This window comes from Narcine bancroftii, chromosome 8 (assembly GCF_036971445.1).
Source record: "Narcine bancroftii isolate sNarBan1 chromosome 8, sNarBan1.hap1, whole genome shotgun sequence".
NCBI lineage: Eukaryota > Metazoa > Chordata > Chondrichthyes > Torpediniformes > Narcinidae > Narcine > Narcine bancroftii.
Window position 1 is genome coordinate 164107904 of NC_091476.1, and position 23162 is coordinate 164131065.

General features: G+C 41.7%; 1 protein-coding gene and 1 long non-coding RNA gene across 2 annotated transcripts in view; one reads left to right on the forward strand and one right to left on the reverse strand.

Annotated features, from left to right (window-relative positions):
- LOC138741543 (disks large-associated protein 2-like) overlaps window positions 1–23162 on the reverse strand; it is a 272962-nt gene that overhangs the window by 16810 nt on the left and 232990 nt on the right. The window contains exons 5-6 of the mRNA XM_069895779.1: window positions 18284–18521; window positions 10047–10387 (exon numbers count right to left, since the gene is read on the reverse strand). Of these exons, the coding sequence (XP_069751880.1) occupies window positions 10047–10387; window positions 18284–18521 (579 nt within the window). The remainder of the gene's footprint in view (window positions 1–10046; window positions 10388–18283; window positions 18522–23162) is intronic.
- On the forward strand, window positions 486–11884 carry LOC138741544 (uncharacterized). Its single transcript, XR_011343565.1, has 3 exons — window positions 486–810; window positions 10061–10376; window positions 11435–11884. It is a non-coding gene; the product is annotated as an uncharacterized lncRNA (long non-coding RNA).

Sequence of the window (23162 nt, forward strand, 5' to 3'; positions counted from 1 at the left end):
GCCATACAGAAAGTTAAAACAAGAAACCACCTTTTCTCTCTATCGTTTTTTTTGAAGAAGAATTCTTTGTTTTACTGCAAACTGTTTGTAGTTAAAACTATTAATTTATTCTCCTTGGTTTAATACTTTACAACTAAATTCATATATTGAAACTCTGGTTATTCTCCCACATTTCCCAAGATTTAAAAAAAAATGTGCCCTGCACATCAAACAACACATAGATGTAAAAGGGTTGCTCTTAGGAATTGGCTGGGAAAGTACCCAGAGAGAAAAAAAAATATTTCTAGGTCAGGAGCAACTGTTCATTAGCAGGATAAAAGTGGCAGCCTCAAGGATTATTCAGCAATTTGCTTTTCAATCTCATTGGCTATGTTTTAAAAAAAAATCTCAAGCCATTCAGTGACAAATTGCACTGGCTACACTGATGTCACAAAGTTCCTTATGATATCATGATCCAAATAAAGTACCTTCACTGTCAAAGTATTGAAGAGAGTAGTCCCACGGCCAATATTTCTTCTTTTATAAAGTCATTGTCTTGTCAGAAATTTGATAGCAGTCAGAATTACTGTAAGGCAGCTTCATGCTGTCATATTGTATAACTAAAATGATGGCATTTTGTGATGTAATTGAATAGTTCAATATGACTTGTGTCATTGAATTAGGACAAATGGAAAGCAGGTATCCTAAAACAGTTTCAAATCATCTGAGGAAGTTTTAATGGAATCACTGTGGCACCTCAAACTTTCCAGGAAAACAAATAACTAGTCATAGAAATTAACAACCAGTCACGGAATGGATTTTAAAAAACTGGTGAGCAAGGGGTAGGCTTGGCATCATGGGTGGGGTGGGTGGACATTTGTGGGCCTTTCCCCCCCATGAGTTATTCCCCCCCCACCACTAGTTACATCGGAGGGAGGGGAAAGTGTGACTGCGGCGCATGGAGGAGGTTCCCTTCCACTGAGTGAGATTTTCAATGTCAGTTTGTGTGCCCCCCCCACACCCACCGCGGTTACCCAAATGCCCCCCCCGATTAGACTTGCTCTGACGCCGAGTCAGATGAGGGGGAGCCTTCAACTCAGGGAGTGGGTCAACCTGCAAACATACAAGATGGCACTGCTTTGGGATATCGTCATAGCCAACATCAGTTCTGCTTGGAAGATCTTTTGGAGGTGGAATATGGTGAAGTATGAATTGGGCATGACGCTCTTACAGCGCCAGTGATGAAGGTTTGATTTTGGCACTGTCTGTAAGGAATTTGTATGTTCTACCCTTGACTTGAGTGGGTTTTCCCTGGTGCTTCGATTGTAGGTTAATTGGACAGCATGGGTTTCAATGAGCTTCTACCATGATGCAAAAAAAATCTAAAATTATTCAAAGAACAAAGCTTGGTTGGTACGGTATGTTTCCAATTATCTGAAAAACATTTAACTGAAAATCTCAGTTATCCAAAATTGTTTCTCGGTGGCAACATGACATCACAAGTTGAAAAAAATGATCTTTTCTTAAATTTATGTTTTTATCTTATTTTGTAAGCAGAGATCACATTGTTTTTAGGTAAAAATGAAACATTATTTCATGCTTGAAAAACCTTCTGTTGTTTTTGTTTAACTACTGATATGAATATTCTGCTGGTAATTACAGGGCTGCTTAAAGCCATTTCTCAGTGATCCAAAAAATCCGATTAACTGAAAAAAGTCTGGTCCCAAGCTTTTTGGATAATTGGAAACGTACTGTATTGAGACGCAGAATGACAATCATCCAGCTCTGCAATCCTATAAACTCTTTTCATTACGCAAAAAAAATTGGGACACGCAGATCTCTGCTGATCTCTGACCATTCTTATATTAGAGAACAGCAGCATTAGAAATTTACCAAGACAATTTTTAAAAAGTATTTTTATTAATTTGTAATATAACATCTTACTTAAATCTAAACTTAACCACAACTCTCTCTTTGGCTTGGCTTCGCGGACGAAGATTTATGGAGGGGGTAAATGTCCACGTCAGCTGCAGGCTCGTTTGTGGCTGACAAGTCCGATGCGGGACAGGCAGACACGGTTGCAGCGGTTGCAGGGGAAAATTGGTGGGTTGGGGTTGGGTGTTGGGTTTTTCCTCCTTTGCCTTTTGTCAGTGAGGTGGGCTCTGCGGTCTTCTTCAAAGGAGGTTTCTGCCCGCCAAACTGTGAGGCGCCAAGATGCACGGTTTGAGGCGATATTAGCCCACTGGCGGTGGTCAATGTGGCAGGCACCAAGAGATTTCTTTAGGCAGTCCTTGTACCTTTTCTTTGGTGCACCTCTGTCACGGTGGCCAGTGGAGAGCTCGCCATATAACATGATCTTGGGAAGGCGATGGTCCTCCATTCTGGAGACGTGACCCACCCAGCGCAGCTGGATCTTCAGCAGCATGGACTCGATGCTGTCGACCTCTGCCATCTCGAGTACTTCGACGTTAGGGATGAAAGCGCTTCAATGAATGTTGAGGATGGAGCGGAGACAATGCTGGTGGAAGCGTTCTAGGAGCCGTAGGTGATGCCGGTAGAGGACCCATGATTCGGAGCCGAACTGTATATGCAAATATACGTGCGTGCGTGCGTGTGTTGCCCCAACCATTACAGCTTAGGCACAATTCTGGAGGTCAATTCCTGAAGTTCAGTATGAGAAATCCTATGTTGAAACTCATAACTTTTAAACTGATGTTCAGAAGTAATTATGAAGTAGGTCAAACTGCTCAAAACTCACAAATTCACAAGTTGTTTCCAGAGAAATGTTCTTTCATACGAATGATTGTCACAACTCCCCTGCTCCTTGTGTAGGGGGAGCAAAGCTTGTGACTTCCACGATGCTTCCGAGAACTCAGTCAAGGGTTAGACAAAATGACCATCAGAATGGTCACAATCCAAATGCAAGAATGATCCTGCTTCCTTTACCCAGATATGGGTCAATCAAAAAAAAAGACCATTATAATGGTTATAGTAGATCAATGTTTTCCCCTGTCAAGGAGAAACAACAGAAGTGTCCATTTCATACAAAGTAACTTCATTTCAGTCTGTGTGCAGTAAATGTCTGGTTGCTCAATAATCAATTTTGCTTCAAATGTCTCAATCGCATGACTTGCTTGATCAATACTGAAATCTTTTCTGTTTCAATTTCTTAAAAACATGACTCATAATCATATGAGTTGTAAATGTCCAATCTGGTCTTTCATCCTGAAATAACAACCATTGTTCTTTTGTTCTTCCAAACTATTCACTTTGTTTATGGTTCCTACATGAAGGTACCTTCCGTCTGACCACAAGCTGTGGATGGTTTTGCTGTGAAAATCTTTTGTTATGAAATGTTTGCAGTCTACGGTAACCCTTAAAGTGTGGTTACTGAATAAAATGATCTTATAGCATCATACCCTGACAAGTGAAGGGTTGTATAATGCAAACTGCTGTGATTACCCACTTTGAAAGAATGAATTAATCGCTTGAAAGAATGAATTAATCGCAAGAACAGACCTCCAGGGGCCAAGGTGCCATGTGCCAAATGTTCCCAGATTTCCATTTTAATGGAAACAGGAGAGATTGTGTTGATTCTCTGCCCCATCTCTGGATCTTCACTGGAGCCTGGTGACTCTGCACAGAAATGTTGAGTTTTCCCAGGAGTGCGATGGGAATGGGAATGTTATTTTTTAAGATCATAAAAGCAGAAATGAGATATTCACCCCATCGAGTCTGACCCACGATTCAATCATGAGCTGATCTATTGTCCCACTCAGCCCCCCTGCCTGGGCTTCTCCCCATAATCTGTGATGCCCTGGCTAATAAAGAACCTACCAATCTCTGCTTGAAATACACCCAATGACTTAAATGCCTGTGGCAACAAATTCCACAGATTTATCACACTGAAGAAATTCCTCCACATTTCTGTTCTAAGTGGTCGCCCCTTCAACCCTGAAGTTTGCCCTCTTGTCCGAAAGTTTCCGACCATGATCTTGAATTAAGATGAGAATTCCTGTTCATTTGAATTGGAATTTCTAACAGGAGATTACAAAATTAAGAGCTATTTGTTGTAAACTCTTCTTACTTTCATACTTTAATGTACCTTGAATCAATTTTTTAAAACATTCAAAGTAATTTTTGATCTGTTAATATTTAAAAAGTTGTGGTGATTTTTAAGTCTCTGAATATTAAAATATCTAAAATTAGCAATAGAACTCATGGCCAGGGTCCCACCACTCATCTTGTCCCTTGCAAAAGGTAGTCAGGGCGTTTTGGACCAATGATTTGCTGCTAAGCCTTTGCAGATGGAAGGGAGGTGAGACCCCCTGCATTCCACCCACCGCTGAGAGTGGGATTTGCTGTGGGCGAGTCAAAGGAACAAGGTGAATTCAGCCTTATTCAGACCCACTGTAAAAGGAGTTAGCATCACACCATGTGACACCCTCCCCTCCCCTTCCTGCCTTTTATTTATCTGCCCTTTGCTCATACTTCAATGAAGGGCTCAGGCCTGGTGTTTGTTGTATCCCTTTGCTTCCTATAGATGGTGCGTGACCTGCTGAGATCCTCCAGCACTTTTCTGCATTGCACAACCTTAACTCTTGTGAAACTTCTCTACCTTTTCCCATGTCCCTCGCATGCTGTCTTAACTCGACAATAACTGGAAACTGCCCATCAACTTCTCTACCTTTTCCCATGTCCCACGCATGCTGTCTTAACTCGACAATAACTGGAAACTGCCCATCAACTTCTCTACCTTTTCCCATGTCCCACACATGCTGTCTTAACTCGACAATAACTGGAAACTGCCCATCAACTTCTCTACCTTTTCCCATGTCCCACGCATGCTGTCTTAACTTGACAATAACTGGAAACTGCCCATCAACTTCTCTACCTTTTCCCATGTTCCACGCATGCTGTCTTAACTCGACAATAACTGGAAACTGCCCATCAACTTCTCTACCTTTTCCCATGTCCCACGCATGCTGTCTTAACTTGACAATAACTGGAAACTGCCCATCAACTTCTATACCTTTTCCCATGTTCCACGCATGCTGTCTTAACTCGACAATAACTGGAAACTGCCCATCAACTTCTCTACCTTTTCCCATGTCCCACGCATGCTGTCTTAACTCGACAATAACTGGAAACTGCCCATCAACTTCTCTACCTTTTCCCATGTTCCACGCATGCTGTCTTAACTTGACAATAACTGGAAACTGCCCATCAACTTCTCTACCTTTTCCCATGTTCCACGCATGCTGTCTTAACTCGACAATAACTGGAAACTGCCCATCAATTTGTGTACACGATCCAAGAACTTCACCTATGAGATAAACTGAGAAAGGTCAGCATTGATGATGTCATTGGTAGTGACTGCCTGGAGGATTTTGAGCTCAGCAGAATGAGAAAGTTTAATTAACACAACACACTTTGTGTGTCCTTAAAAGATATTTGGCCTGTCCGCGCTCCTTCAGAGGATTTAACAATCTAAACAGAGAGTTAAACTGTGTTGTGTTGAATGCTTGCTAACAGTAATTAAATGTGGGGCATCGAATAAAATTGAGTTGAGAGACTTTTAAAGGAGCTATGTGCAATATTTACAATGGTAGAATTTGTCCTGGATGATATTTCACACATTTCTTTTGAGACAGAGAATAACAGCTGTGGAAAAAAAATACACTAATTGAAGTTACTCTCAATGAATATCATAAAAAGGGGGAATTTTTGTCTCAGTAGGTTTATTGAAAGACAGAAAAATAGTAATCATAATTAAAAAAAATCATTTTAGCAATCATATCTCAAAAATAATTTTGATTCAATTCCACAAAACAGAAATAGGCTTTTTCCAGAATAAAATCCAACAAATCCCCAGTATATTTTGGATAATTATGAAATGTTGGCAGATACTCTAATTGTGATCACTTCCCATACAACATTTCCTTTTGTAAGTCCCATTTACTTTTATCCTTCAAACTCCATTTGTTGACCTTCTTAGCCTCCACAATCAAGGTTCTGATCTCCATCCCTACCTCTCTTATGGCAGTTGAAGCAACTTCCATTGGGCCTGTTATGGTATCCATGACAGTACTGTGGTGATATGTTTCCTCCATTGTATATAGTTATTGTTGGCTACTCTGTATATGGAGCTGGCCTGCCCACGGATGACTCATACCCTATGTCTCCTCCCCGTGGTCCTGGGCCATAAAAGTCGAGCCACCTCTCCTTTCCCTCCATTCCTATACCTGGATCCGGGCCAGCAAGGTTCTTCTGTATATTAAAGCCTATCGTTCCCTCAGCCTAGACTTTGTGGTTACTGGTAGTGCTTAACAAGTACCCTCCACCTCCTAGGACTCAATCTGGGCACTGGCATCACAGGGAGTGCAGACTGCATTGGGTGATCCCATCAGAAGGGGTGCTCCCCTAAAATGACTGTCTCTAAAACTTTTGTGCAGTTTCAACAGAAATATATTATTTTTTATAAAAATATCCCTGTAGTTAGTTATAACAGAAAAACATTTTTTGTAAGCTTACATGTGTGATGTTTCTTTTATTGCAAGAAAGAAACTTGTGTTCATATAAAACAATTACATTTATTAGTTAGAACACACACACAGACAAGACCTTGTGGAGGCATCCATTTTGAATCTACTCAAGGTGCAACAGCTCATCTCCCATCTCCCTCTGGTGGTCAGTATTAGCATTAGCATTCACATTAGCACGCTATCAGCACATCCCCTTTCCTTGAGATGTTTAATCTTACAATATGACACACTAATGCAGAATACAGTATTCATTTCAATTTTAAGTTCAATACAAACGTAAACACAAACATCATCAGTACAAACTTTTAAAGCATGCAGTTCTTTTCCTTGTATAGATTCAGCCTGTCAGGTGCCTTGAAAACACGTGTGGATCTTCTTAACACAAGTGCTTGTGTCGGCTCTGCTGGTCCACTACTGACTAGCACTGGTGGTCTTACCTCTGTTGCTGCGCAGGCTGAATCTTCTCCATTAGGCTGTTGCTACAGTGTCTCTTGTGTTTTCTGCAGGCTCTTTTGATTCCTCCTCAGTATTTGACCATCCTCTGTTCCGACAGTTTAGGATCTTGCATTTACTTCCTCCAGAGCAGTGGCCTTTTTGTCCCAAGTGTTGGAATCTCTGAGTCTCACTGTGCCATGTTGTGCCAGTGGTCCAAAGCTTCTTACTGACTTGTTATAGTTTGATTTTTGACTCAATTGCAGACGCTTTTGTTTCCGTTTTACTTCTCTGTTCATGTATGGGTCTAAAGAGTAGTGGTTTCATCGTCTACATCCCATCAGAGGCTCAGTGGGTGACAAAACTTTGTAACTCAATAGGATCTGAGCCACAGTCTAGAGCTTTCTTGAGCAACTGTTTAACGATGTGAAGTCCTTTCTCTGCTTTACCGTTTGACTGTGGATGCAGAGAACATGAAGTCACATGTAAAAATCATACTCTTTTGCAAAGTTCTGGAATTCTCTACAACTGTAGCATGGTCAATTGTCATTGTAGACAATTTATTTGAGGAATTCCATGTCTTGCAAAGATTGATTTTATATATTTGACCACACAAGCAGTAGACATATTAGGAAGCAGTACAATCTCTGGATAGTTCAATTGATAATCAATAACCATGTGGAACAGATCAATCCAAACTTTCTCCCGTAGTTCTGCTGGTACATCAGTTATTATGATGGGTTCCTTTGCCTGCTTTGTGTGATGTTTCAAACAGTTCTCACAGCTGGAAACCATCCTGTCAAAGTCAGTGTTTATCCCTGGCCAATGAACAGCAGCTCTGGCCCTCCTCTTGTATTTTTCCATTCCAAGGTCCCCTCATGCACCCTTTTCTGCATCTCTTGTTGCAGTGATTGAGGAATGATAATTCTGTTCTATCTGAGTAGAAGCCCATTGACAACACTCAACTTAGCTCTGATTTGTAGTATTGCTGACATTCAGATTCTTGACCTTCTGTAGAACTGTGTCCTTTTCTGTTTCAGTTGTGATCTGCTTGGACTTCATGTCAGATACAGGAAGAGATTCAGTGATCAGTTTCATGTGGAGATTTACATCTGTCTCTGTGGAACTCTCATTGTGTGCTTCACTCTGCGTCGTTGCCCTAGATAATGCATCAGCTAACACAATAGGTTTCCCTGGCGTGTACACCCTCTTGAATAGGCTTAAGTTCTCACATGCTTTGTCCCCAAATTTATTTCCATCTGGGACCACTGGGAAACCTGAGGTAGTGCTCTTTAACTTGCATCTTGAGTTTATATGTACCTTTCATGTCGATGCTCTGTCCATTGTTGGCTTTGAGCTGTACAGGATTTCAAAGATGCATGGCTTTATCTTCATTGCCCTGATGTCACGCTCACAGATCAAATTGATCTTTGCCCCTGTGTCCAGCTTGAAAGGAATATTTGTTCCATTTGTATGTAATGTCACAGTCCACTTGTTCTGCTCAACTCTGTTCATGATTGGCTGTTGAGTGTCTGTTGGTTTATAATCTTCTTGTACTACCATGGCAATGAAAATTGTATCACCGAGAGCAGTTTCTTTTATAGTCTGTACAATTTCACTTCTGTTTTGTTTCCCTTTGCACTAAAACAGACTTTTCCATAGGCCGGGCATTGTTTTGTTGCATGTTGAGTACCACATCATTTGCACTTGAATGTCTTTCCATCTTTTTGCTGTTTCCTATATCTCATTTTTGTTTATATGTGTGGACAGACACTGTGGCTACAGCAATGCATTCATTTTCACTGCCTTTTACACTATCACCAAAGTTTTTTGCATGCTGCAGAGGCTGGCATATCGTCACAGCTCCAGCTAAGCTCTGTCTCTTGCAGCAACCTCTCTCTCACTTTCTTGTCAATAATTCCAAACACAATTTGATTACAGATCATTAAATCTTGCAGCAATCCAAAATTGCATGTTCTTGCTTGAAATTTCAAGTCTGTAAAAAAAAGAGTATTAAAGCTCTCTCTCTGCAGCTGAGTGCGGGAGTGAAACATGTACCTCTCGAATGTTTCACTTTTCTATGGTGAACAGTGTTCATCAAACACCTCGATAACCTTGTCGAAGTTGCCATGGTCAGCTACCTTGGCAAAAACAAATGTGTTGAAAACCTCTAGTGCCTGAGGACCTACCATGGTAAGTTGCAGTGCAATCCGCTGTGTATCATGTTTGCTATCGAGTCCAATGGCTATGAATCTTTGTTTGAACAAAGATTCATGGTCACATTTCCAGTCCAATTTACAGCATCCCTGCTGCTATATTGACTGATTCCATGTGATGTTCATTTTATTGAAATAAATAAACTAGGGTTTGTTTAAAATAACTACATTTATTAGCTAGAACACTCACAGACAAGACCTCGTGGAGGCATCCATTTTGAATCTACCCAAGGTGCAACAGCTCATCTCTCGACTTCCTCTGGTGGCCAAGATTAGCACTTGCACTCGCACTAGCTCTCTATCAGTACAAAGTATCAATATACCTACAAGGCTAAAACTCTATGCTAAATTGCTTTTTGAATCTTCTAATGCACTCTGTTCAGAGCTGTCATTATTACCCAATTACAATGAAGTTTCGAATCAGGTGATTTCACCTGCATGTGCAACAAACACAGCAACTGCTGTTTTTATAGTGGCTGCTTTTGTCAAATCTTCTGATGTTTTAGCTCCAATATTATGGTAATTAGTATTTGTGAACCTTTATCAATAACTTTTGAGAATGAAGTAGTAACTAAAGGAAATGAAGGAGAAAAATCAAAATTGCCTGCTCTGTTACAGAGGAGATCCACAGGGGAGGAGGGGAGTGGGGTGGCATCATGAGCGGGGGAGGGTGACACCATTAATTATTGCACAGGTTGACACCAACCCTAGTGATGCCCACTGAGTCGGGTATCCTATGTTCCAGTCATGGTTCCTGATTTTGGTCATCACCATACAGCAAGATGGTAGAAAATCAAGTGGCTAAACATGTACTTTTCAAAGATATAATGAAACATATCAATTCTCATTCAGTTAGAGGTAAGAATGTGGTTACCTGTATCCCTACAGATGAACTCCACTTCCTTTGACGTGGTTGTAGCTTTGGTTGATCGCGACTCAGGATACCTTTATTAATTCCAGTTCCCTCAGAGCTCTTCATTGAAGAACGACTTGGGGCAAAGGATTCCAAGGCCAGATTCAGTGCCTTTGTACTATCAAGACTGTCTGTTGAATTGCACTGCGATTTAATGTCTTTTGACCAGGAAATGGGTCGGTTCACCTCATTCTGCAAGTATCCATCTTGGGTTGACTCCGTGCTGCTCTGGGCCGTTACTGAGATGATTGGTTTTGTAGCCATTCGTGGAGGGATTGGAGGAGCTTTCTTGTAAGTAAACGCTACAATTAGGTTTCAAGATAGAAGCTGATTAGAATATGTATGAAATTTTCTGTTCAGAATGACACTGTTTACATTGACACAAAATGGCTGAAAATGCAACAATCTAGCATTGATATGAGATGGCGATATGCTTCATTATTATGGGAATATTGGAATCTGGGACTTCATGTTAACTCACTGCATCTCAATGTAACCTTCACACATTCCCAGAGTACTCAGTGCCATGGACTCAATTTGGCAATAGAAATGAACAGAACCTCAGGAAGAGTAGGACAGGCCATTTTGTCTCTTGCACCTGCTCCACTATTCAATAAAATAATATAAGTCACCATTTATACTTTGAGTCTTTTATTATCTAAAAACCTATCACTCTTACGCTCACATATATTCTGTAAAATAGCTTCCACAGTTTTCTGGGGAAGGAAGTTTAGAATATTTACTGCTCTTTGGGCAAAGGAATTGATTCTCATTTCATTCTCAAAAGAGTGACCCCTTATTTTGAAACCATGATCTAAAAGTTCAAGATGCTAGAATTTTGATCACCATTCATTTTCCCAAATTAGAGGTGAATGCTTAATTCCTCTCTGTGGGTTATACCTGCTTTCCCAGAAATTACACTTCCTCCTTTGCAAGTATCCCTCCTTCCGGGAGAGACCACAGTTACCATAGTGGCTATTACAGCATCAGCTGTCATAAGGAGTTTGTATGTTCTCCCTGTGGCATGTGTAGAGTGCCCCAAGTACTCTGGTTTCCTCCCACCCTCTAAAATATACGGGGTTTTAAGTTAATTGGTGTAATTGAGCGGCACTGATTTAAATGGCTAGAATCAACTTCTACTAATGATCTATCAGGTAGTGTTACTGGATCATTAGTCCAGATACATTTTGTTTGATTGGTTCAGATGGTTTAAGAAAAGTCTGCCCTAAATTAAATATTTTTTTGCAAGACCCTCAGCTCACAATTTTCTGATTCCTTTTTCCGTACTTTGGCTTGCAATTGTATCATGAATGGTGGACTTTGCTACTAACGTTTATCTTTCTTGCCAGCCTGAATTCGAATGACCTCACGAGCAGCACGTGATGGGCAGAATTTCATGTCAAGCAAGCAAGTCAAGGTGAGGGACAAAAGGAGTGCAAGACAAAATGTTTGCAGACTGCCACAAATCAACACTTCCAAAGTGCCGGCTCCGCTTGCCCTTTATCAAGTGCAGAATGAAACACTTGGTTCTAAGCAGGGAAGGGAGGCGAAAATGAGAGAAGAGGGGAGGTGCCGGCTTGGTTAAAAAAAAAAGCCAACTTCATGCTTTGTAAGCAAGCTAGAGGCATTTAGAGCATCGAAAATGCATACGGTTGATGAGTGTTTTCATGGATAATGCAGAGTTTCTATTGTCTGCCTTCCTTAACCTGGATAAAAATACCACACAGAATTTGGAGGATTCACTGTGGGTATATTTAATTCAATTTACTCAAGCTGAATTAAAGATTGTTTTTAAATTCTCTCCATCATTTTCTTTGCTATGGAGACACTAGTACTGGGTGTGGTTCATTGGCACCTTGATCTTCCAGTACTTTAGCTCTAGGGCCGTTACTGTATTGGTCAAAATTGCTTTAAGCAGTGAACCTACTACCTACCATCTGTTTTGGCAACAAAGAAAGCGAAATAATATGGTGGTTTTGCCGGTGATGCCCACATCTTGAACATGGCAGGAAATGTGATGCTGCCTGTTATCAATGACATCCCTGATAATTCACTTCTGATATTGTATATATAGAACACCATACAGATCATTCAGCCAAGGTGCTATGCCAGCCTAAGTAAAGCAATCGAATCCTTCCCTTCTTCACACCCATGTGCCTATCTAAGAGTCCTTTGAATGACCCTATGGTACCAGCCTCCACCACCGCCCCCAGCAATGCATTGCAGGCACCCGCCTCTCTCTTTCTTCTTTCCTCCTTGGCTTGGCTTCACGGACGAAGATTTATGGAGGGGGTAAAATGTCCACGTCAGCTGCAGGCTCGTTGGTGGCTGACAAGTCCGATGCGGGACAGGCAGACACGGTTGCAGCGGTTGCAGGGGAAAATTGGTGGGTTGGGGTTGGGTTTTTCCTCCTTTGCCTTTTGTCAGTGAGGTGGGCTCTGCGGTCTTCTTCCAAGGAGGTTGCTGCCCGCCGAACTGTGAGGCGCCAAGACACACGGTTGGAGGCGCTATCAGCCCATTGGCGGTGGTCAATGGGGCAGGCCCCAAGAGATTTCTTTAGGCAGTCCTTGTACCTCTTCTTTGGTGCACCTCTGTCACGGCGGCCAGTGGAGAGCTCGCCGTAGAACACGATCTTGGGGAGGCGATGGTCCTCCATTCTGGAGACGTGACCCACCCAGTGCAGCTGGATCTTCAGCAGCGTGGACTCGATGCTGTCGGCCTCTGCCATCTCGACGTTAGGGATGAAAGCGCTCCAATGGATGTTGAGGATGGAGCGGAGACAACGCTGCACAAGAGGAACTACTGACATGGTCTTTGCCCTCAGACAGCTCCAAGAAAAGTGCAGAGAACAAAACAAAGGACTCTACATCACCTTTGTTGACCTCACCAAAGCCTTCGGCACCGTGAGCAGGAAATACTAGAGAGAGGCACCCGCCACTCTCTGTCTAAAGCACATACCTGCGACAACTTCCCTAAACTTTCCTCCACTCTCTCCTTAAACAGATGGTCCTCTGTTATTTGCAACTCTGATATGCCTTTTCCTATGAGGTCACCTTGTTATGACTTTTTCTATAAATATTAATGAACATTTTCAGAATCAGAGGGGATAAGAAAAAGATATAAAAGTGTGATCGTCAAATAATATGGAAGGTACCTTTGATCTTAGTATTAACAGCAAATTTGGGGATGACACTGGTTTGCATTGACTATTACCATTCATTTTCACTCAGCCACATATTGTGTTGAAAATCAAAGAGAAATTGAGGTGAACAGAATTCGAAGCTGAATTTCATATGATAGCTCTATTTACTGAAATGAAAAGTACAGTGAAATGAATCTAATTGGTTCCTTTGGAAAATAGCTTCAGAGTGGTTCGCGTTAGTAATCAGAGGATCTTGTCATGACAATCAGCTGCGCTCCTGAGAATAAGTCTGCGGATCATACCAAAAGAAAGAGTGAGCCAGACGTCTGTGATCGTCCCTCACATCTATTGATTTCTGACGGTGCACAATAAATCTCCTTACACCTCATTAGATACCACAGATGACATCTGTGACATCGACGCCATCAGCCTCAGACCACATTGAAGCCCGACTCTGGGAAGCACAAAAAAGGTACAAAGCTCTCGAATCTTCAGGAAACATTTTTTTTTGGGCCATCTGTATCTGTCGTGAAATGCAACGTTCCCGAAAATAACAGAGATTTTACAGGAAAGCTGCAAGGGTGAAATAAAACACCCAGCTTTCTGGGAAATGGATGCTTCCAATGTGGAATGTTGGCTTCGCATTTTATTTGCCTCCCAGCCTTTGCTTTCTGGTAACACAGAGATCCATCTCAACACCGGCATGCACTCTCCAGTTCCTACTGATCTCCCTTTGACCTTCGATCATAATCCAAAACACCACCAAAGTGTTGTTCCCAGAGCAACCATTAATATTTCCCAGGGCAACAATTACTTACTCTATGGTACCATTCTAATTGAAAAATCTATCTTCAGATGCAACAGCTAGCTTGGCAGCTGAGATCTTGTCAACAGTTCAATATAGTCTTTAAGGGTTCTATTTTAAGCTAAGTGCAATATTGCGAGGAACTTTGGCTGGAAATTGTTGCTTAGAGACTTGAGCAACAATTCAATTCAGCTCCCCTGTGGCGAAGAGTGAATGCAACAGGAAAATATAACTCATACTTCCTATGTGTTATCTCCTGTCAATCACTGTGCAAAATGGAATGCTGAATGAGCTAACATTATATACTGCATATGGACATTATCAATGTTGCAGGACTGCATTTACTCTTAATGAAATCATTTCCTGATAGTTCTGCGGATTTCTCTCACTATCCCTGCTAAACGGGCTGAAATTGATGGCTAGAAAGCCATAAGATTTCTATTTAGCAAAATGTAAGGTTGGGAACCGGTTTTTACTCCATATTTCTGCCGATATCATTTACTTTTTTGGATTCCTCTTGATCTGAAATACAATCCTCAGGAGTTAAAGTCAGCGTAGATTACAGTCAACGTCAATTATATTATGCGGCACTCAACCTGATCTGTCAAAGCTAAGATAGAAGAAATTTGGCTGGTTTGTACAGAAGCAATCTGGAGATACTGAACACAGCAAATCTGCTGCATGAAATTGCTTAAACTGTTGACAAAAGCAGCAAATGGAAAATCAAGAGTACAAGTAAATTTGCCCTTTTTACCAGTCGCCCTTGTATACTAGTTAAGTAGCTAAGAGGCTATCAGCTCTTGTTGCTGAACATTCAGCCTCCCTCTAAGATGCATGTGCTTCCTCAACATTTTCTATGATACAACAGAAGACTCATGGATAGGCACGTGCATGTGGCAAAAATAGAGAGTTGTGGCTGTGAGGTCGAGAAAAATTAAATTGTTGTGAAGGCCCTGGTACTGTGCAGTTTTATTTAAAGCCCCTTAGCCTGTAAATGTAATTGTACCTGCTGCCCACAGTGCTGGCCACTACCTCGTTGACTTTACCCAAGATCCTTCCCTTCAACCATGCACCAATTCTGAGTACATAAAGGATTTGCTTGGGGCTCTAGTGGCTTCTGGAACCCCAAAAAAGGGACGTGCAAGATGGGGAAATATTTGGAGCAAGAGTGGCTCACTGGTAACACTGGATAATGAAAAGTTTGCTTCCTGAATACATTTGGGTGTATTTTATGGATTTTGGGCTGCCGATCATGAAAATCATCTTACAATTTTCCTATACCATACCTTATATCTAATTTTTATGATTTCATGTTATATTTTAAGGCTACTTCAAGCATACAAATCATGAAGTGAAACATGTCATTGAAAATTAATTCTCTGCATTTCCATTTGGACTTCTTCCCTGCTGATCTTGGAGCAGATAGTGACGAACATGGTGAAAAGTTTCACCAGAACATTGCAACTATGGAAAAGCGGTATCATGGAAACTGGAATCCATCATTGCTGGCCGAATATTGTTGAACACTGACAAGAGATGCTTAATACAATTGAAAGTCAGCAACAAAACATCTTTAGGTTAGCGTCATTATGCAATAAAAAATGTGAAATTCAATAAAAGTTAATTTAATGCATCTCCAACTTGGTTCTTGATCCTCCAAAATATTCTGTATGGAATTTAAACTGGAGGTGGGGAAGGGTGCGCTTAAGGAGGTATCACTTCCTATGTGAATACTGTAAATCTGAAATTATCTCTGTGTTCAGCTTGAAGCTGTCTATCATAATCTCCATTTTTTTCAGCAAACAAACCTTTTGAAAAAAAAATGTTGTCCAGTGTAATCAATGGTCCTGGAGATTGGGGTTATGCTGGTTGGTTGGGTGGTACCAGACGGCTGGGAGTCTGATATTCTGATGGAGGTGAAGGGCCTGCCTGTAACCAAGGGTTAGGATGTGGGTGGAGCAGGTGTCAGTGTGGAGGGGTTGGATTGGTAACATGGACCTGTAAGTGAAGTTTGTCAGGGAAGCGGATGAGAGTTAATCAGTTCCTACTTGGGTTTCCACTTTGGATAATCCAAACTAGAAGGAGTTTAGGTTGGTTCATTTGCTGGAAGAGGAGGGAGAGTGGAGGGAATAACTTCAGGTGAGTTTAGAGAGCTAGGATGGGTGATATGGTGGGGTATTGGAATCAATTATTACAGGAGTTGGCATGTGAGGTAGATTGAAAATCCAAAGTAGAGCAGTAAGAACATATTGTAAAAGGGAATTTGCTTGTGTTAGGTCCTCTGTGCTGGGCCAGGACTTGATGAAGGAGGCCCTCTGTACCACATACAGTTTTTAAATCTTGTTGGTGTGTGAGTGCCCAGCAATAGATGTGCTTTGCAACAATACAACTTCATTTTTCTTGGCACCATTAATATGAATGTGGTGCTATGTGTGCCATAATTCTGTACACATCCAACAAGACAAAAGTCTGTGCAAGTGTGGTTGGCAATATGAAGTATCTTTCAAATATATGGAGCAGCCAAATTCATCCCAGAAGACTGAGTATTCACTCTCTACTCCATGAAAAATGGGTTATTATATACAGGGTACTTCGGGCTGACAAGAAATTTCAAGGCAACATTTCTGGAGTTGTAGAACAAAGATTAGTTAAATTTGTAAAGCACAGTCAACAGCAAGACGAATGATTAGCTAAAATAGTCTTAGCCCTCAAAAGGGAGATTTTCTTGCTTATGTGTTTTCAAAACCATTCTTATTTCAGGCATCCAAATCTTTAGATAATCGACTTACAGGTTAAATGTCACAAAGCCTCTACAATCTGTTTGAACATCATTGTAAAAACACTGCTCAGAGCAGCAATGTAAACCTTTGACCTTCAAACATCTGGTAACCTCTCTAAAGGTAACTACCAATCGAGTTCCAACAATTTTATGAAGGATTTATGGTCAGAGGGAAATGAATTGAGTCTGCCCAAGTTTATTTGGCGTTTGACATATTCGTCAGCCTGAACTTCGATTACAGGTTACAGCTTTAATTTTGACAGGCCGTAAGGTTAAGGCAGCAAAACTGTGGGAGATCATCTTGATTTTGAGACATGAGAAGATAAACCTTAGCACTTAGCTCTAATCCAAACTGTTCATCTATGTTGATAACCATATCATTTGTCTTTGAGGATTATATAACGTGTAATAAATAATAGAGTTTCTTAGTATAATGATTTGCTATTTTAACTCCCTCATCTCTATCCTCAATCTTCTCCACTTCTAGAATGAGACCCAATGTAAATGAGAAGAACAACAACTGTTTGGTACAAATGCTGAGTTTTCTTATTTCAGGTAATCATCACCTCTTGTGTTTTCCTCTCTCTCTCTCTCTCTCTTCTTCCAATTGACTTCTAGTCTTCCCCAACTCTCCCTCCTCTCTGGCTCCCTAACCCATTTTAATTCCCCTTCCCCTCCTGGTTCCATCCATATCTACGCAATACATTGCACCCACCGGATCTCCTCCCCTGAAGAGTTCCATCTGGTCTCATTTGTCCTTTACTTCTTCCCCTCATAGTTTCCGTGGTCACCTTCTTTACTTGACAGATTCCAGCGCTGGTGGCTTTTGTTCCTTCTTATCCCCTTCCACCAGAAATTTCCATTTTCACTTTCCCCTGGCCCATGTTACTCCATGTTCCTTTCACTCTCTCTCCCTCTTTGTCTGGCACCCATTGGTCAACTGCTTCTGTCTCCCAACCCCATTCCTTACCATTCCCCAGCTGCATCCATCTGTCCTTCATCCTTTATTCCTCCCTGCTTCACCAATCCCTTGCTGGCCACCGTCTCACCCCTTCCCTCTCCCTCCATTCTGTTGCTGAACCCACTCAGTTCCTCCTTCCTCCAGCAGAGAGTTTATTTGGCTCATCACAGAGAACAAAAGTAAATACCATGTTTTAAAAAAAACCAAGCAATAGGAAATTAAAATATTCACCAATGGTGTCATGCAAAATCTACATTTATGCCTGGAATCCTACTTGCAAATTCGTTCAGCCAAAAGTTGAACTAATTATTTAAGGATCTCTTGTAGCTTATTAAACTCCATCTAGATATAAAAATGTATATGGCAAACCCTGTTACCATAGTCACTATATCACTCTCCAATACAAATCGCTTAAAATGAGTATGGAGCATGGTCTGTGGATTTGGATGTAATTGAACCATTCAATTAAAAAGGAGCCATTGATATCCTTGTTCTCACTCTCAGTACTTACATGCACTGGGTTTAATAGCATTGACACTTGTAGTAGGCATCATGGGTGCTGACATAGAAAATACAGACAAGCAGTCATCATCCTGTGAGCAACCTGCTTGAATAGCACGCAAGTAGCTGTGGCTTCGCATACGAAAGCAGCCAGGCAGGTCAAGAGCTTCCACAGCTTGGGATTCCATTTCACCAAAGACTGACTCACATACCACTTCGAACTGTCTGTTCAAATCAGCATCATCCATCTGTTATAAAGTAAACACATTCCCTGTTAATGGAGGCAAATTTGTTTCACGTTAGGCTATCTCATTAAACTTTTAACAAGGTTTCTACTAAATATTTAATGCACCAAAGTTGCAAATTGATCTTCTGAACCCAGCCAGTTACCTTTGTAAAATACATTTAATATATTTATTTTTGTATCACCTCCAACTCTGCATTCCCCCACTCCTCAGGTTAATGTTCTCAAATTGGAGGCAGTTAGTGGGATAATAGATTATACACTAACATTTCATCTCTCAAATCTGGGTCTACCCATCAATTGTAAAGCCAAACCCTGGCCCATTTTGTACCTACGACTTCAGTGAAGCCCTCACAAAATAAAGGTCTGTCAAATGTTTGGAAAAATATAATGTGGCCAGTATATATTGCAGTGGCTCTGTGAAATGAGGATGAAAGCCACTTTGTAGGGATGGTTACTTCAGGTAATTTCCTTCAACGAATGGCAGTCCATCTTCCTGCGGGATGTGTGGAGTTGCTGAGTCTTCAAGATTTATGGCTTTTTATTGAGCTTCTGTAAAACGGCTGATCACCTCTTAGCTAAGTTGATTGAGAATTTTGCAAACTGAGGAATTTGTTGAGTTGCCATGATTGGTCTTGTAGTGGGAGCACCCTGTAATTGTATCAGCAATTATTTCCAGTATTGTGTTGAGCTCCTTCAGCTTTAAAATTGATCTAATGTACTTTCTTTGATGGAAGGTTGAAATGTAAATAGTTCCTGGAATATTCCTATACTTTCAAATAAACAATAATTAGGGATCTCATTGTCATCGGATGCAAGGATCGACAACGAGATAGACAACAGACTCGCCAAGGCAAATAGCGCCTTTGGAAGACTACACAAAAGAGTCTGGAAAAACAAGCAACTGAAAAACCTCACAAAGATTAGCCGTTGTCATACCCACACTCCTGTTTGGCTCCGAATCATGGGTCCTCTACCGGCATCACCTACGGCTCCTAGAACGCTTCCACCAGCGTTGTCTCCCCTCCATCCTCAACATTCATAAGAGTGACTTCATCACCAACATCGAAATACTTGAGAGGCAGAGGCCGACAGCATCGAATCCACGCTGCTGAAGATCCAACTGCACTGGGTAGGTCACGTCTCCAGAATGGAGGAACATCGCCTTCCCAAGATCGTGTTCTATGGTGAGCTCTCCATCTGCCACCGAGACAGAGGTGCACCAAAGAAGAAGTACAAGGACTTCCTAAAGAAATCTCTTGGTGCCTGCCCCATTGACCACCGCCAGTGGGCTGATATCGCCTCAAATCGTGCATCTTGGCACCTCACAGTTCGGCGGGCAGCAACCTCCTTTGAAGAAGACCGCAGAGCCCACCTCACTGACAAAAGACAAAGGAGGAACAACCCAACACCAACCAACCAATTTTCCCTTGCAAACGTGTCTGCCTGTCCCACATCAGACTTGTCAGCCACAAACGAGCCTGCAGCTGACGTGGACATTACCCCTCCATAAATCTTCATCCGCAAAGCCAAGCCAAAGAGTTAGGGATACTTTTGCAACAAAGGCTACTAAGTCTGAATTTATATTCACTGGGAGCAGCTGTCAAAGCAGATCCATTAAAACTATGTACGTAATACTTAAAATTAGATGCATCATATTTCACCGTGCATGTTCCTCAGCATCTTAAACCTGACCTACGTGAAGCTGTAACACCGGATGGCAAGTCACACGAGGAAATTAAAGCACATTGCTGTTGACTTTATCGCTCAACAGAATTTCTGATTGAACTCAGCACAAATGCAACAGAGCTGAAATAACGTTTTCTTTTTTTCATCCACCGATTAAATTCAACATTCGCACTAATAATATTACTAGTTGTATGCCATTCTCAATGTAAAAGCATCATTAAAAAGAACTATTAGCATTCCTGCATTAGAAGCAGAGAAATGTACAAGAGTGGGAGGGGACAGAGAAGCAGCATAATTTTCTTTTTTTAAATCACTCAAAAATTATCCTTTCCTGAAAAGACCGGGCAGAAGGATTTTCAGAAACAAGGAGCAAGCTCTTTTATGTTGGGTAAATTCATATGTATTCCATGTACTGGAAAATGATCATATATGAAGTCTGATGTTATCAAATTGCACCACACAGCAGATTAAAACACCAAAATATTCTATCACCATTAAAATCCTTATTATTGATATCCTTAGCTTGTTGTACCATTTCCTGTGCCCTGATTGTTCTTCCAAAGATCTTTACTGTATTATTTCACACAGAAATATTAAAAAGGAATACAGGCTGCACTTAGCTAATGAATAGTTTGCTTTTTGCAACTCAATTTTCTGATTATTGGAAAATATACAAATTCGCTTGATATTGAACCATACCAGGGTTGAAACAAATAGCATCAAAAGCACCTAAAATGACAGAAGGAGAAGACGAAATGAACTGACCCAGTATGTAAAAGTAGAAGACACAAATTTCTTGTTTATTTTCATTGTGTGATGACATTGTTTAATGAATTATATAGGTTGAACGTTGAGTGGGTGGGGAGGGGGTGGGTGAAGGAGGGAGGGAAGGGAGGGGGGAAAAAGGGGAGAAAATGACACTGTGTATATTCAAGAGGGAAATGTCTGTGTGTATTTTGGTCAGTATGGTTCATAGTGTGAAAAATAATTTTTTTTTAAAAAAAGCACTTAAGAACGAACAATGACTAGAAGTGGGGGGTGGGGGAGGGTGAGGAGAGAGTGAGAGAGAGAAGGGGGAAAAAATAGAGATTGTTGGCCATTTCATGTCAGGCCTCTGCCTGGAGGCCGGCTACAAGAGCGGATCGAAAATTTAAGACTTACCTTTCAGACAGCAGCCCTAAAAAATCTGCTCCAGCGTCGCATTCATATCGAGAGGTGCGTCGAGCGCCCTCCAGAGCCGATGGAGGCAGGTCGACTGGTGCCGTAGTGCCATTCATCATAAATATGCAGCTGTCTTCCCTACCCAAAAGCTGGAACCGCTCTGTGGTTCCCAGCTGTCTGGGGGATTATGGGTAGTGAAGACAACCATTGCTCTGCTGTGTTTTGAGCTACAGAGAGTGGCCCTGAGGCCGAAGCAGCCCAGTGAGGCTGTCATAGCCCCCCCCTGCAGGCTTCCCCCGGCCCCCGCTGCCCCCGACCTCTACTGCCTCGAAGGATTCTGCTGCCCTGATGGCTTCCAATGGCTCCTGCTGCCACACCGGACCCTGCAGCCCCACCAGGCCCTGCTGTCCCAAAGGCTCCCACCTCCCTGATGGCTCTCACTTCCATTGGCCCATGCTGTTTCGCTGGCCCCCACTGTTCTGCCTGATGCCCCTGCCTTGAGGGGATCATGGAGGGAGAGGGGTGAGTGAGAAGATGGGTCGCGGGCTGACGGCATCATCAGACTCCCCTTAATCAGCTGCTTGCAGCAGCTGGACATTCAGGTCAGGCGCGCGGAGATTATCCTTCCCCGAGAAGGATTGGATTCGATGCCTCGGAGCCAGCCACGGCGCATTCAGAAAGGTACGTCATTAGGCATAAGGGCAAAGAACCTCCGCCTTTACAGACAGGTGTTTTCCCTGAATCTATCCCCAAGTGTGTGTGTGTGTGTGTGTGTGTGTGTGTGTGTGTGTGTGTGTGTGTGTGTGTGTGTGTGTGTGTGTGTGTGTGTGTGTGTGTGTGTGTGTGTGTGTGTGTGTGTGTGTGTGTATGTACGGCTTTCCATAATTCAGGCATTCATTACCCTTGAATGATCTGTAAGCTTCTATATTTACAATTTGAACAGCAAACATTGTTTAAGTTAATCTACTAAGAGGGTATGTTTATACAGACATCCATCACAATTGAAATGTATCAGAGGGAAAAAGTACAGCCAAATTGCACTTGAATCCTCACTAGCAATAATGGAATGAACAATCACTTCATTTGTTTTGAGATGCAAAACTTGTCCAGAGTCCTAGCTATTTTATATATAAGCATCAAGTTTAACCTGAATAGTCAGATGTTATCTTACCTACCATCTAGAGTGGAGATCTTATCCACCATCTAAGGAGGAGATCTTATCCACCATCTAAGGAGGAGATCTTATCCACCATCTAGAGGAGATCTTATCCACTATCTAAAGTGGAGATTTTATACACCATCTAAAGTTAAGATCTTATCCACCATCTAAAGAGATCTTATCCACCATCTAAGGAGGAGATCTTATCCACCATCTAAAGAGATCTTATCCACCATCTCAAGAGGAGATCTTATCCACCATCTCAAGAGGAGATCTTATCCACCATCTCAAGAGGAGATCTTATCCACCATCTCAAGAGGAGATCTTATCCACCATCTAAAGTGGAGATCTTATCCACCATCTCAAGAGTAGATCTTATCCACCATCTAAAATGGAGATCTTATCCACCATCTAAAGAGGAGATCTTACCCACCATCTAAAGAGATCTTATCCATCATCTCAAGTGGAGATCTTATCCACTATCTCAAGAGGAGATCTTATCCATCATCTGAAGTGGTGCCAATCCAGTTTGGGATTCAAATTTCTAACCCACTGACCAAGGCCTAATTTTCATTTACTGGTTGACATAACCAATCTCCTTCTTCCACTTCAAAAGGAGAAGATACAACAATCTTC